General features: G+C 43.8%; 1 protein-coding gene across 2 annotated transcripts in view; it reads left to right on the top strand.

Moving 5' to 3' along the window:
- Window positions 1–13871, top strand: part of LOC116392473 (uncharacterized protein C1orf21 homolog) — a 28908-nt gene extending 15037 nt beyond the window's left edge. For both annotated transcript variants that reach the window (XM_031863958.1, XM_031863957.1), the window contains exons 3-6: window positions 5877–5962; window positions 9657–9724; window positions 10569–10629; window positions 12332–13871. In XM_031863958.1, coding sequence (XP_031719818.1) covers window positions 5877–5962; window positions 9657–9724; window positions 10569–10629; window positions 12332–12379 — 263 coding nt within the window. In that variant the 3' untranslated portion in view covers window positions 12380–13871. The remainder of the gene's footprint in view (window positions 1–5876; window positions 5963–9656; window positions 9725–10568; window positions 10630–12331) is intronic.
- Window positions 13872–14214: the final 343 nt, after the last annotated feature.

The raw sequence follows: 14214 nt of genomic DNA, 5'->3' as shown, positions 1-14214 counted from the left end.
CCCCTCCCCCTTCTCTTTTTTTGTTCGCTCCCCCCCCCCCCCCCCCCCCCCCCCCCCCTCTCTTCCTGCCTTCATCCCCCAGTGTTTCTTCTTCTTTCCCTGAATCTTTTCCTCTCTTCTTCTGGCACAACATTGGGTCAGCGCCTTTTGTCCTTTCACCTCTCCTCTTTCCTCCCTCTTCCTCCCATCCTATCCCCCAGTGTCACTGTCAGTTGGTTAAAGGGAAATCTAGAGTGGCGGTGGCAGTGGCTGTGCCAGACTACTGTTTGAGCTTGTCTGCGTGCGTTTGTGTGTTGAAGGTGGAAAACAGAAGTGACCTGAATAGTGTGGATTATCCCAAACCCAATAACACCCTTTCTTCACGCCCCTTTTTTCTTCATCTCATCTTCATCCAGTCTTATGTTTGTTTCTTATCCCCCTAAATTCTACCTCCTCTTCCTCTGCAGCATTTCAGTCACCGTCACGCATCGTGTAGTCATTCTTTCCTACTAAACTCGCTGCCCTTTACAACCCCGGCAGAACTGCTTCACTGCATCCGGTGTACTTCTCATGATCGAGGCAGAAAAGATTGGTCGGTTTTGGTCAGTCAGCCTGCCGCCCACACACACACACACACAAAAATCTACCCCCTGTAGACTACGTGTCAGCATGGGTCCACCTATTTGTGTTCATGTATGTTTCCGTGTTGCATATCGGTGTATTAAGTGAGGCGGTGAGCCCTCTTCTTACTCACACTGATCCGCCTCCAACAGATTGACTGCCAGTCAGTCTGTCCGTGTGTGTATTTGTGCATTTGTGTGTGTGTGTGTGTGTCCCAGATATTCTGACTGCCCGGTCTGTCAAACTCCAGCCACTAGCCCCCCCCCCCCCCCCCCTCTCTCTCTCGCACAATAACCGGAAAAGACTGAGCTCCATTACACAAACACTGAAGGACGCCAAGAGAAAACAGCAACACCCTCCACAACATCATGCTATTGATGTCTACGATAATCACAGTCGAGGAGGAGAGATTACAGTGCAGATAGCGTATGTGGCACTGCGCGTGTATGTGCTTGCGAAAGTGGCACGCTGACATGTATGACATGGTGGCGTGCAGATTGCCCCGTTCCTTTAAGAGCTTGTGTTGTTTTGAGGCGGTGGAGCAGCTGAGCGGTTTGAGGCTCTGTTCTCCTGATGCTACTGTCCCTCTGAAACGTTTGTGTCTGGCTGATTCAGTCCGAAACAGCTGCGACAGAACCAATGGTGTGTTTGTACTCGAGGGGAATAATAACGGGATCGCTCAAAGCTGATTGTTTTTAGTCGTGCCTCAAAGAAATGCTGTCACTTCAATCACACCGAGCTTTCTTCATTAAACCGCTAAGTGAGCGCCCAGTCCTTGGAAATATTATCACATAACACATTCAAAGAGAGCAGCTACATCCTTGAATTTCAGAGAATCCTCTCCTCTTGCTCTTTAGACAGCACAAAAACAAACTCACAACAAACACGGTTTCTGTGTACAGTGTACAATTCCTCTTTAGGGCCGTACATACGCAGAAACAGAGAAGCACGCTGGTGACCGCCGGTTCAAAGGCAGCGGAAGGTGAAAGAGCGGCATGTGTCCGTCCCATCAATGTCACTGCCGAAGCGCCCTTTGACATAAGGCTGCTTGGCTGCTCCGGCGGCGCCACTTGGTGGTTTACTCTGGTTGTATTGGGAAACTTCCAGGTGTGATTGTGGATCAGGGCGTTCCTGGAAAAGAAAATTCGTGTTGACCCTGGTTGAATAAAGGTCAGATGTATTGCCCCAGATACTGCGAGTTAGATTAAAAACAAACATGCAGCAGATTCAGTCAAAGGAGAGGACTGAAAACAATCCTAGATATTTATACCAATACATACACACACATGTACACACAGCTACTGTACATATACAGTACATTGCATATGCATTCTTAATTTAAATGTGAGTAAACGCATCTTTATGTGCAGTGCATAAACGTGTGTATATCTTTATTTGACTTATGGTGAACCTAGAATAGGAAGTAGATCTACTTCTGCCTTACAGGAATTGTTCACATTATCAGGTGAAACTCCCTTTTCAGTGTATTTGTTTAATTTGTGATTAGTGTTCCCGGAACACCTGATAGGTCTGCGTCTCGTTGAGGTTTACAAACGCAATCAAAATCTCTGCAGGATGATAGGTCTCAGTCTATTTTTAAGACATTTTAATTTCCAGCAAATGTTTGCACAATCCAGTCTTTCTTCTGGGATTAGATTTGACTGATTCCAGACATGGCAATTATTTTCGGTTCTCTCAAATTGCTTTCAGCATTTTAGAGCATCATCATGTGACACTATATCCGCCTGATGTATCAGGAAACCAATCCATCTAAAAGTAGTCTACTAAATCATACAAAATACAGCAATTCACTGAGTTCAGCTGCGTTAGTAATGAGGAAGTAGTGCTGCATGAAGTGTGTTCATACAGGAAACACGATGTATACTTTTTTTTACATTATGGCTAGAAAAAGGAATCTGCTGGTGAAAGATGTGTAAATGTTGTGACAGATGGAACCAGAAGTCAGATTCTCATATAATCTGATTATTTAATTTGAGTGTTTTCCTATTTGCTTACAAATCAGAACAGACTTTTGCAAATATTCTGTTTGTGCTTCTCTTTTTATTCCTGCCAGTAAAAGCTGTGGCATTCATTTCTCTGGAGAATATTATGCCCTGTATTTTTTATATCTCTTTCTAAATTGATTCCTCCTTGTTTGATGTGTGTGTGTGTGTGTGTGTGCGTGTGTGTGTGCGTGTGTGTGTGTGTGTGTGTGTGTGTGTGTGTGTTAGAGACAAGACTTTATGTTCAGGTGTAAATGTCATGGCCAGAGTGGCTAAGAGGGAGGACACACAGCGGGAAGGACAGAGTGACATCGCCACTAGAGCTGTTAGAGCAGACACAAAGACACGCACAGAAATACGCACACGCGCTCCCAACGCAGCTATTTAAATGAGTCACACCCATACAAAACGTAACACTTGCACGAAAAGGACAAACGTGTGTGTGCGCGCGCACGCACGCCCTCGTGCACACGCAAGTGTTTGTACCTTAAGGTCAGCGCAGAGCGCGCGGTTTCTAATCAGAGATGAGAAAGATGGCCACATCACAAAATCACCGCCTCTCAAAAATAGTCCTCGCCTTTCATCTTCCCCTCTCTGACGGTTCCCCTCCCCCTTCCATCCCCAAGCGAGCCCGGCCCGGCATCGGCGTGACGAAACACCCTTGTCGTTTCTTGTGACGATGACTGCCGCACACACACACAGACACACTCTACACTCACACAGCATGACCAGTTTTTGCTCCAATCTGAACTGAAGCAAAGTCTGTGATGTGATGAGTCTTGATTGGCGTAAGCTGGGTCACTTTGATCTACGTATACCCGTCACATTAAGCTCAGTGACTATCCAGTAACATTTCACCCGTCGGGCTGCAGCTCACCCAAATTACAAAATGACATTTTTTCCTCAATTCGCTTGCTTGAAAACGTCCATTTAGATTTATTTACATAGTTGATTTTACCCCTTCCCCGTTCATCTGTATCCACCTTAAAGGTGCGGATTATGTGGCTTGAAATCTGTGTGGCTTGCTCCTGTGATGTGCACGAGAGCAGAGGAAATGGCCCTTAATTCTGCAGCTGCCGTACGCGCTGCATGTTTACAGAGCAGATCTTAGCTCGGTGATCCTGTGTGGTGTTATAAAACCGTTTGTGTGCGTGCGTGTGTGTCAGCATGTTCAGACAGGAGCCGACTCGTTTACATTCCTGTTACAAACAGAACAGAAGAAAAGTAGTCACCGTTTGTTCCTCCCCCCCGCTCATCTCTCCTTCTCCTTCTCTCAAATCTGCACAGCTTTTCCCCCCTTCTTTCTCTTTCTCTTTCTCTTTCTCTCCCTTTTTGAAATGATTTCTCGTCGGCAGCGTTTTATCTGACAAACGCAGGCCGTGTTTTTGCTCCACAGTGACGCACATGTTGGATGTAGAAACGCAGGCGATTGTGCACACAGGTGATCCAGGTGCCGTGGGTGGATTGTGAGAAACGGAGCAGAAGCAGGGTTGAACCTGTCAGCTGGGTTCAAAGTGGCACAGACAGACACACGGATAAACAGACATACAGCTGATAGAGGGAGGGCAAAATACAAAGTGTGCAACAGATAAGGCCGAGGTGTGTGTGTGTGTGTGTGTGTGTGTGTGTGTAACAGAGTCTCGGCTGCTTTATCAGTAAAATGTCCAACAACCAGGTAGTCAGCAGAAATGCCAGTGTGCTTGAATAGCTCCGCTCAAGGTTAGGTGGGCTTTGGTCTTCAGTAAAGGTGTTGTATGTCGAGTTTCAAATGGCATATCATGTTACATCACTGTCAGATCCATCGTAGGGCCGGGCAAAATATCCATATTATATCGATATATCGTGATATGAGGCTAGATATCATCTTAGATTTGGGATAACAGTATATGGCATAAGTGTGGTCTTCTCCTGGTTATAAAAGCCACATTACAGTGAAGTGTTTCTGAACATACGAGACTGTGTTTGCCTTTTTAAATCCACATTACTGATGATTATTTACACAAAATCTCATCGTCTCTCTCTCTCGATATCGTCAAAATGTTGATATCGATGTGTTTGTTCAAACATATTTGGATGTTTTGCCCTAATTTAACGTGATATTATTGTTTATTGTCTGGTAAAAGGTTCGTTTTGTGTCTTTCATCTCATTTTTTGTGCCTTAATGCAGTTAGTGCTCAAACAAAAAGACTGCAGTCCCTATTTACTATAGAATGCATTATATAAACTGATGAGGATATTCATACAATTATTAATGCTGATTATCGAGTAAACTAAAAAGTATAAATTACAGTATGTACTAGACAATAGTGAATGAGTGAATGAGGCTGTGATATTGAGACTGGTAATATTGATAAATCATGTTCTCATTATTTATTTAGTCTATTGATAGTAAATCACATGTTCCTGAAGCTCAAGATGACATCTTACAGTTTGCTCGACTTCTATGAACAACAGTCTGAAAGATATTCCGTTTACAATCGCATAAGTCAGAGGGGAGCAGCAAATTCTCCCAACTGAAGAGCGGGAACAGGGGAATGTTGATTATAACATCTGGGCAGATTGATGTGATGAACTTGTGGTTGTTGTACATCTATTTTTGATTCTCTGGGATTCAAACAGAGTGTTGAAACCTCAGTGAGGAAGTTCTGTACATTCAGGGGCATTGCCCTGATTTTACCTCTGGCGGGGATTTGGGCTGCATATTGCGGGGCGCGGTGGCGATGCCGTGCAGTTTTGAGGAAGTGTTAACGTGAGCTTGTCTTAACTGTCTAAGCTGTCCATGTAGCCTAGAAGCTGTTCGACTGATCTTTAATCCCCTCCAGCTCACTCCCTCTTATCTGTTCCCTGTTTTTTTTTTGTCTCCTCTGTCCCCTCTCTTACTTCACATGGACGTGTATTCCCGCTTTCCTCAGAGGAGATGCTGCAGCTTAAATAGAAAGGAGATGACTAGTTTCCTCCTACTTGAACCTCAGCTGTCATGTCCACTTTCTAAAACACTGTGTCCGGTTGCAGTTATCAGATTACCTTGAACAAATTAGAACTAAAATCAATGGTGTAGTCGTTGGTGATGTTGAAATAATGCGGTGAAGCCGATGTGACATGGTTCAATCATTTTAGCCGTTCCGATCATATTCACCGGGATGAATGAGAGAAATCTGGTCAGTGTTTCTTCTCTGGAGGATGTCCGATAAATACATGTTTGTTTCCCTCCTGCCTCTCTCTCCCTCCTTTAATCATGCCTCTCTCTCTCTCTCTCTACCCCCCTCTCCTTAGATGAATACAAGATGAAGGGAGTGGAGGAGGTGAAGTACATGAGAGGGGAGGAAAACCGGGTGAATGCACGCAACCAGGAGAACCTGGTGAGAGACGCACACAAAAGCAGATATACATACATACATACATACACACACACACACACACACACACACACACACACACACACACACACACCCCAGCCCATCCACCGACAGCCTGTCATCCGCACACAGACTCAGACCTTTACCTGACAGTTTATCAACCCGGGCGAACAGGCTCGTGTTTGTGTCCGAAGGCAGCTCCCGGCACACACACACACAAAGAGGTGCCTCACACGCAGGTAGAGACAACATGCTGGCGTGTGTGGAATGCAGGGGCTGATCGCTTGGTTGGTTTGACTCTTCCTGCAGAACCTGCCGTCTTAAACAGTGGAAAGAAATGTTGGTCGGGCTCTTTTGTAGTAATAACTTGCTAAATCCGACTATCCGATCCCAAATGCACACTCAACCTCCAAATTGTAAAGCTTGTACATGTTTACACCCTCATCAACACACTAAATCAGAGGTCTTCAACAGGGGGTCCGCGGAGGTACTGCAGGGGGCCCGCGAAAATTTTGGTTGATTAGACAATTTAAAAAAATATATATATTTTTTCCTCCATTTTTTCCCTTTTTTTTTTTTCACTCATTCACAATTTTTTTTTTAAAATCTGTCCATTATTTTAATAGTTCAGTATTGTATGAAAGATAACAGGTATGTTTATGCATGGCAGTGGCACTAATAGGCCATCACTCATTTTGGTTTCCTCATTTATGTTTAATAAAAACGGCAATTTGAATAGCTTGTATGATTATCATGCAATTGACAGACGATGTTGATGTTGGCATTGGTATCAGCTGACAAGGTGTGTTTATAAATGGCAGTGGCACGGCCCCCCTGCTCACCGTACCTTGCACATGTTTAAAATAAAAACATGAATATATGAACCTGTGTATTATTTGAATAGCTTAGTATTGAATGCACAATTAAGACATATGTTTATACATGGCACTAGGCCCAGTTTAATATAAAACACAATTTTGTACAATATATATAGTCAGGGGTCCCTGCTCCATCTCAGTTTGGGGGTCCTTGGCCTGAAAAACGTTGAAGACCCCTGCACTAAATGATTGAAACGTGTAGAAGTGGGAAGTGAGATCCTGTTTGCATCCTTCAGTAAATCAGGTCAGTCTGACTGGCATCCTGGTGAAACAAGAAGCAACGCAACTACAGTGATTTAAAAAACAAAAAACAAAGACACTTTGCTCCCAAAGCGGCTTTTTTCTCAAGACAATGCCAAGAGACTCCGTGCACCTGACAGGTGTGAGAGATGAAGGTGCTGATTAAACAGCATCATTAATACACAGGTGGGTCTCGAGCTGGTCACAAAAAAGGTCTCTCTAAAATTTGAAGTTTTATCTTTAAAAAAAGAAAAGATTCAACTCGGATGAATGTTGGTCGACTCACATGAGTTCCCCACACACTCGGTGTGTGTGTGTGTGTGTGTGTGTGTGTGTGTATGTGTGTGTGTGTGTGTGTGTTTGGAGACCCAAACCACATTTTCACACAGCCAGGTAACCTCCAGTAAAGCCACAACATGTGGTTGGAAAGTATGTGTTTTCTACCACTTGTCATTACTGTAGGTTACCTGGCTGTGTGAAAATGTGGTTTGGGTCTCCCACTAAACAACATACCATACCTCCCAGTTTGAAACAAGTAAACTAGCCATTTAAAACAATTCATGCAGTTCATAAAATGTGCTTCCTTTACAATGGAGTAAGTCGAGCTGTGTTGTTTGTTGTATTAGGAGACATAAGGAAAACACACCGGAGATAATGAGAACGTCACCTCACGTCTTTATCCTTTTTGGAATCTTTTTTGATACAACAAATGGGCTGCAGTTATATAAATTAGTGACAGAGTGACACTGCTTCTGTATTTTAATCAGGATTTATACACTGAACAAAAATATAAACGCAACACTTTTCTTTTTGCTCCCATTTTTCACGAGTTGAAATAAAAGATCTCTGCACACAAAATGCTTATTTCTCTCAAGTTTCTTGCACAAATTTGTTAAATCCATGTTGGTGAACACTTTACCTGACAGGTGTGACTTATCAAGATGCTGATTAGAAAGCATGATAATTACACAGGTGTGCCTTGGGCTAGTCACAACAAAAAGGCCACAGCTGTTGCCCGTGAATTGAATGTTCATTTCCCGACCAGAAGCCGTCTCCAATGTCGTTTCCGAGAATTTGGCCTAACAACCGCAGGCCATGTGAAACCACGTCAGCCGAGGACCTCCACATCCGGCTTCTTCACCTGCAAGACGGTCTGAGGCCAGCCACCGGGACAGCTGAGCGTTCGCACCACCGAGGAATTTCTGCACAAACTGTGAACTGAAGCTGATCTGACCTGACTGCCGTTCGTTGTCGTAACCGACCTGAATGGGCAACTGCTCAGCTTCGTCTGGAGAAGTCTTCTCGTCCCGTATGAATCCCCGGCTTTCACTGGACCAGGCAGACGGCGTGTATGGCTTTGTGTTTGGAGGGAGGTTTACTAATGCCCACGTTGTGTGCTCCATGGTGGCGGTAGGGTTTTGGTACTGACTGTGAACAGATGTGCATTTAGTTTGAAGCACAGAAATACTGTGACGAGATCCTGAGGCCCTCGGTTCAGTGCCACTAATCCGCAGCATTCACCTCATGTTGCAGCATGATAATGCACCACCCCATGTTGCAAGGATATGCACACTATTTCTGGACGATGAAAACATCCAGGTTCTTGCATGGCCTGCATATTCACCCAGTGAGCATGTTTGGGATGCAACATACACGACGGCGTTCCTTGTTAATATTCAGCAACATTGAAAGCCTCAATTACCAACCTGGTCAACTCTATGCAAAAGAGATGTGCCGCACTGCATGAAGCAGACGATGGTCATGCCAGATACTGACTGATACTTCTGCTTATGTGTGGCCAAAAATATGTATTTCTGTAGCCCTAGTCCTTCGTGGAATCGTAACAAAATACAATTCAAGATAAAACTGAAAATTTCAGAGTGGCATTTTTTTTTTTTTTTTTTTGTGACCAGCCCAAGACACGCCTGTGTAATTATCATGCTGTTTAATTAGCATCTTTATATGCCACACTGTCAGGTGGATGGATTCACTTGGCAAACAAATTTGTGCAGAAATAAGCGTAGAAAAAGTCTTTGATCAACTCGTACGAAATGGGAAGCAAAACCCAAAGTGTTGATATTTCTGTTCAGTGTATAAATTCGGATTAAAACAACAGAAGCACTGTCACTAATTTATATAACTGCAGCTCAGAAACCGTCCTTATCACCGTCACAGGCTGCAACCACAAGGAGAAGCACCTCTTAACCTCTGAAAGTTGAAACCTAGCCAGGTAACCTCCAGTACGACCACATGTGGTTAGACCAGTGTTTGTTTTGTACCACAAGGTGCAGGTCACAGTGTGTTTGGTTGATCACTGTAGCAGGAAACCGTCCACAAAGACATGGAGGGGAACTCATGTGAGGTGAGCAACCTTCATCGGTCTTATTACAACCTACATACATTTGTATCGGTGCCTGATGGCTGCCAGCTGGGTGAGGACATGATTTAATAATGCAGGTCTGAGGTGACGCATGCTTTCAGTGGGGTGGCTGTTTGCTGATATGAACTGTTTGTTTTTTGCCTGTTTTATCAGCTGATAATGAAAACTAATGGGGTGTGTGTGTGTGTTTGCCTTTCAGGAGAAGAGTAATGTGCAGTACAGGGGCAAACAGCAGAAAGAGGTCTCTTCAGCAAACATCAAGTCTAAGTAAGTGGCCAATAGCAGTCTGTATATGCTGAAATACAAGTCTGGTGGATATTGTTAAAAAAATAGACGATCTATGTATTAAAAAAGGCTCTTGACAACCAACATGTATAAAGGGTCAGTTCACCCAAATAATAAAACAAGCTCGTATTTTCTCTTTTACCTCTAGCGGTAGCCATACCGATTCCTTTATTTAGTACTGACATTTAACACATTAACAACAATGTCGCACTTCATCTGCCGAGGAAGATCATGCAATATAATGGGAAGCACTAGAGCAGCTACAGTACTAATGGACGTTGTGATGAGATTGTTTTGCCAGCTCACTGTGAACAGCTCTCATGGGGAGTTTAGAAGTTCCAAGGAAAGCTGATCCATTTGTTGTCATCGTAGTGTGTTGTAATTTGGCTGAACTGACCCTGTAGTAAACCATTATGTCCAGCGTCCATTAAGATACAACTTAGAATCAGTATGTTGATATACCGATGTGTGAAGTAAGTGATATACTGTGTCTGGTTTTTATAACGCTCTCGGACAACCTCAGACTGTGTACGTTTGTATATGTAAACATATTGGTTGTTGGTGGCTGCACAGTATTCTGCCTTTGGACGAGAGACTGGGTTAATACTTTATAAAATAATGATTTAAATTCCTCCACAGCCTTTCTCGCACTGCAGGGAGGATTGTGTGCACGTGTGTTTATGCGTGTGTGTGTGTGTGTTTGTGCTGTGTGGGGGGTGTAATGGAAAATTCTCATGATGTATTTGTTGCCTCCCTTCTCCTCCTCGTCTCCAACTTCCTCTCCCCCCTCCTTTTCGCTTTTCCATTTTTCTTCTCTCTCTCTCAGCATTCACACGTCAGAGAGCCAGCAGGAATTTTTCAGGATGCTGGATGAGAAGATTGAGAAGGTGAGGGGGTGTGTGGGTGTGGAGGGGACTGGGTGGACTGGACTGGACTGGACCTCTGAGCGTTTAAAGAAACAGCTGGGTCTTAGCATTTAAAGAGACAGGCTGTACTACAACAACATCCATTAGTCCACATTGTCACTCTGCTTACGAGCTCCACACTCCGCCCCCCACGTGTGTGTGTGAGGGGGAGGATGGCTGCAGTGATGAGCACTTACTACTCTTAGTCTGACACTTCATCTCACCGGTTGTTTCTGACTGAAAATGAGGTTGCAGTGAAGCGATAGTGAGTAATTGCTGGATTCAGCTTTGGTGTTATGCACTTCATTTATCGCCTGCCTGTTTTTAACCGTATGTAGCTGTATCACAGTGTAGAAATACTTTAGAATTACAGGTAAAAGTACTGCATTTAAAATGTTGCGTATCTCGTCATTATCAGGAATATAAACTTAAAGCCGCTCTATTCAATATTTTTGTTTTAACTGTGGATTAAATGATAATGTGAAGTAGGTTTCCCATATTTAGGAACCCGCCAAGAATTATTGCGCGACAAGCGTTTTAGAATCTTTCAGCTAATTGTTTTGGTTTTCTGGCCCGAATATTTTCTCTGCTCTCATAAGAGTAGTTTCTGGCCACTTCAGCGAAAAGCTGCAATTAACCAACAATACACTATCGGCATCAAACAGCAGACGGTCAAAGTTAGCGACTAGCTGCTCCACATTGTGGAGCATTTATTTCTCAAGAGTTGGAGGAGACCAAAAACAGAACAAAAAGGAATATTGGACTTCTGTAAACATTGGCCAGAAACACTCAAAATGCTAATGTTACACTTCGCTTGGTGTGCGCTGCTACTAGCGGTTTCTTTCAGTCATCCATTAATCTGCGAATATCACAATAGTGAAAAACTAGTGTCGCAAATGCAACATCCTAAAGCCCAAGATGGCGTCTTCAAAATAGATAATTTTGGCCAACAAGAAGACATATTCAATTAACTATCACATAAGACAATGGAAAGCATCAAATCCTTGCAATTGAGTTGCAGTTGTTTGGCATTTTGCTTTAAGAACATATAATCACTCATCCAAACTGACTGACTGACTGATTAATTGACTAATCCCTTGCAAAGTAACTATAGCTGTCAGATAAATGTATTGGAGCATTGAAATTGAAAACTAAATTTGTGTAAAAATGTTGCCATTTGGGATGTAGTGAATTAAATGTATGACGTAGCATGAAATGGAAATACAGCTGTTAAATGCCTCAAAGTACAACTTAGGCACCGTACTGTTTTTAAATGCACTTGGTTTCTCTCCGCTACTGATTTTTCAGGTACTGAGGCTGCCTGTATTTTAAAGCCTTATTTAAATCGAGACAGCGAGCGCAGTTAGACGAGCTGTCAGGCCGGCTCTATAGAGGAAAGCAAGGGAGTTGAGTTAGCGCTTCATCGTGATGGAAGAAACAAAGCAGCATAACTGCCCACCTGTCAGCACTTAACCTCCTCATCCAGCATTTTCTACGCCAGTACCAGAAATTTGATGAGGGTTTGTGTGAGTGGAGTAAAAAAAGTGTGTCTGGGATTGCTGCATGCAGACAGTTCAGAGGGAGTCATTTGAAGTAGGTTATTACTGAGTATACATAACCAGAGCAAATTAGAGTAGGAAATCATGCACGTCTCATCTTCTTTCTTATCTCTCTTTCTTTGCAGGGACAAGACTACTGTTCAGAGGAGGAGGAGGAGGAAGATGGGACATAGCACAGAGGCCCCCGAGATTCACCCTCACAGAGCCTCACTGTGTGTGTGTGTGTGTGTGTGTGTGTGAATGCGGACGTGTGTGCTTATGTATGCCTGAGAGAGAGTTGAATCAATGTTTTACCGATGGGGCGTTGATGTGACGGGACACTGTATGTGTTGGTATGAACATGTGTGTGTTTTTGAACGTATGGCAAAGATAGTATTTTAATCGAAAGTGAAAGCGTGGGGGATACATGTGAGAGAGAGAGAGAGAGAGAGAGAGAGAAAATGGGATGAAGAGCACTTTCTTCAGAGACTACAGCCCTCCTCACCCCTTCAGGCCCCTGAGCGGACAGATGGAGGTGGCGGCGCGATGAAGGGACAGACAGATGAAAGGAGGGAGAGATGGTGGAGGACGTGACGAGAAGGAAGCGGTCGGCTCAAACTGAGTAATTTCATCAAGCATCAGCTCCTCATCCCTCCATCTCTCCCTCCGTATCCATCCGGCTGTACCTCCGTGGTTCGATCCTGAATATTGAACCCATGCAGTTGGACAGAGGAACTCCCAAATATGGAGCTCCCAGTACGGACAAATGTCCTTGGTGGGTGTGTGGGGGACTGAGACACATAAGTAAAGAAGAGAGGAGGCCCTGGGAATAACAGGTGCTGAAGGCAGAGGGGTTGCGTAACACCATCAGGATCCACACTGAACTCTTTGGCCTGCCTACCTTCAGCCAGGCCACCTGGCCCATGAGGGACTGAGAGAATGGGTGAGGGCGGGTGAGGAAAGAGAGTGAAAAATTTGTGATATTTTAATAAGAGAGAGTAGGGAGCGAGCCGGTGATTTAGAAACTCTAAACTCCTCCTGCCTTCTGAAGTCAAGGACCTTATTTTTTTTTTTTTAATTGTGTTTCGCAGCTACAAGTTCAGTTCTTTCTTTTTTTTTTTTTTGGTCCCCTTTTCTGATGTCCTTTTCTTCAGTTTGTTTTACTCTTGGCTTCCTTTGTAGTGCATCATGATCATCATCACCAATCCCATTATCATCATCCTCACCACAGCAGGCAGACTGAAGCTGTGTTAATTCAGATCATCTGTGTCTCAACCCAATCTATCCTTCTTCATATACCACAGAACTGCAGATCCAAGCCGACACACACACACACACACACACGGAGTCTTTTATTGTACATATCGTAGCACACTGTCATTCCAACACACCTCACATGTACATATAAACCAGACAAACACACACTTTATCCCTTTTCATTTCACCAGCAGACTGTCATGCGCATCATAAAGCTCTATTTCTAATTTGATTCAGTGTTCACACACACACACACACACACACACACACACACTGAAGCAGAAAACGGGGCTGAGCTCAAGGGGAGGATGCGTCGTTGCCCTTTAGACACAGATCACATTTTTTCAGTCATCTTTACCGGATACTTCCTGTTGTATTATTTTGAATACTTTCTTTTCTATTAAAAATAAAAATACGAAGAAGCTCTTATTTTGTGTGGCATCTTAGTGTGTGCATTGCGTTTGTACTCGTGTGTCACTAGAAAGCTGAGTCGTCATGCTGGCAGTGTACTGAGGGGTGTGAAGTCTATTTTCCTGTGGTCATGCTGCCTGAAGCCATGCAGTCAGAGCAGATTCACTCACAGCACCAAGACTGCGTAATGCCGCCTGCTGGCACAATATCAGTACTGCAGTCTGGTCGGTAATATGTTCTTGAAAACAAAGTTGCATTTCACCGAAGATTAAATACACATTTTAACATTGTGTGTGTGCCAGGGGCATTTTAGTATTTATTAGATTTTACTTCCCGGGTTCAATTTAGAAACGCAAAATGA

This window comes from Anarrhichthys ocellatus, unplaced genomic scaffold (assembly GCF_004355925.1).
Source record: "Anarrhichthys ocellatus isolate YVR2014 unplaced genomic scaffold, GSC_Weel_1.0 scaffold30, whole genome shotgun sequence".
NCBI classification, from domain to species: Eukaryota; Metazoa; Chordata; class Actinopteri; order Perciformes; family Anarhichadidae; genus Anarrhichthys; species Anarrhichthys ocellatus.
The sequence above is the reverse complement of the archived record's forward strand: the minus strand, read 5'-3'. Positions and strand labels throughout refer to the sequence as shown.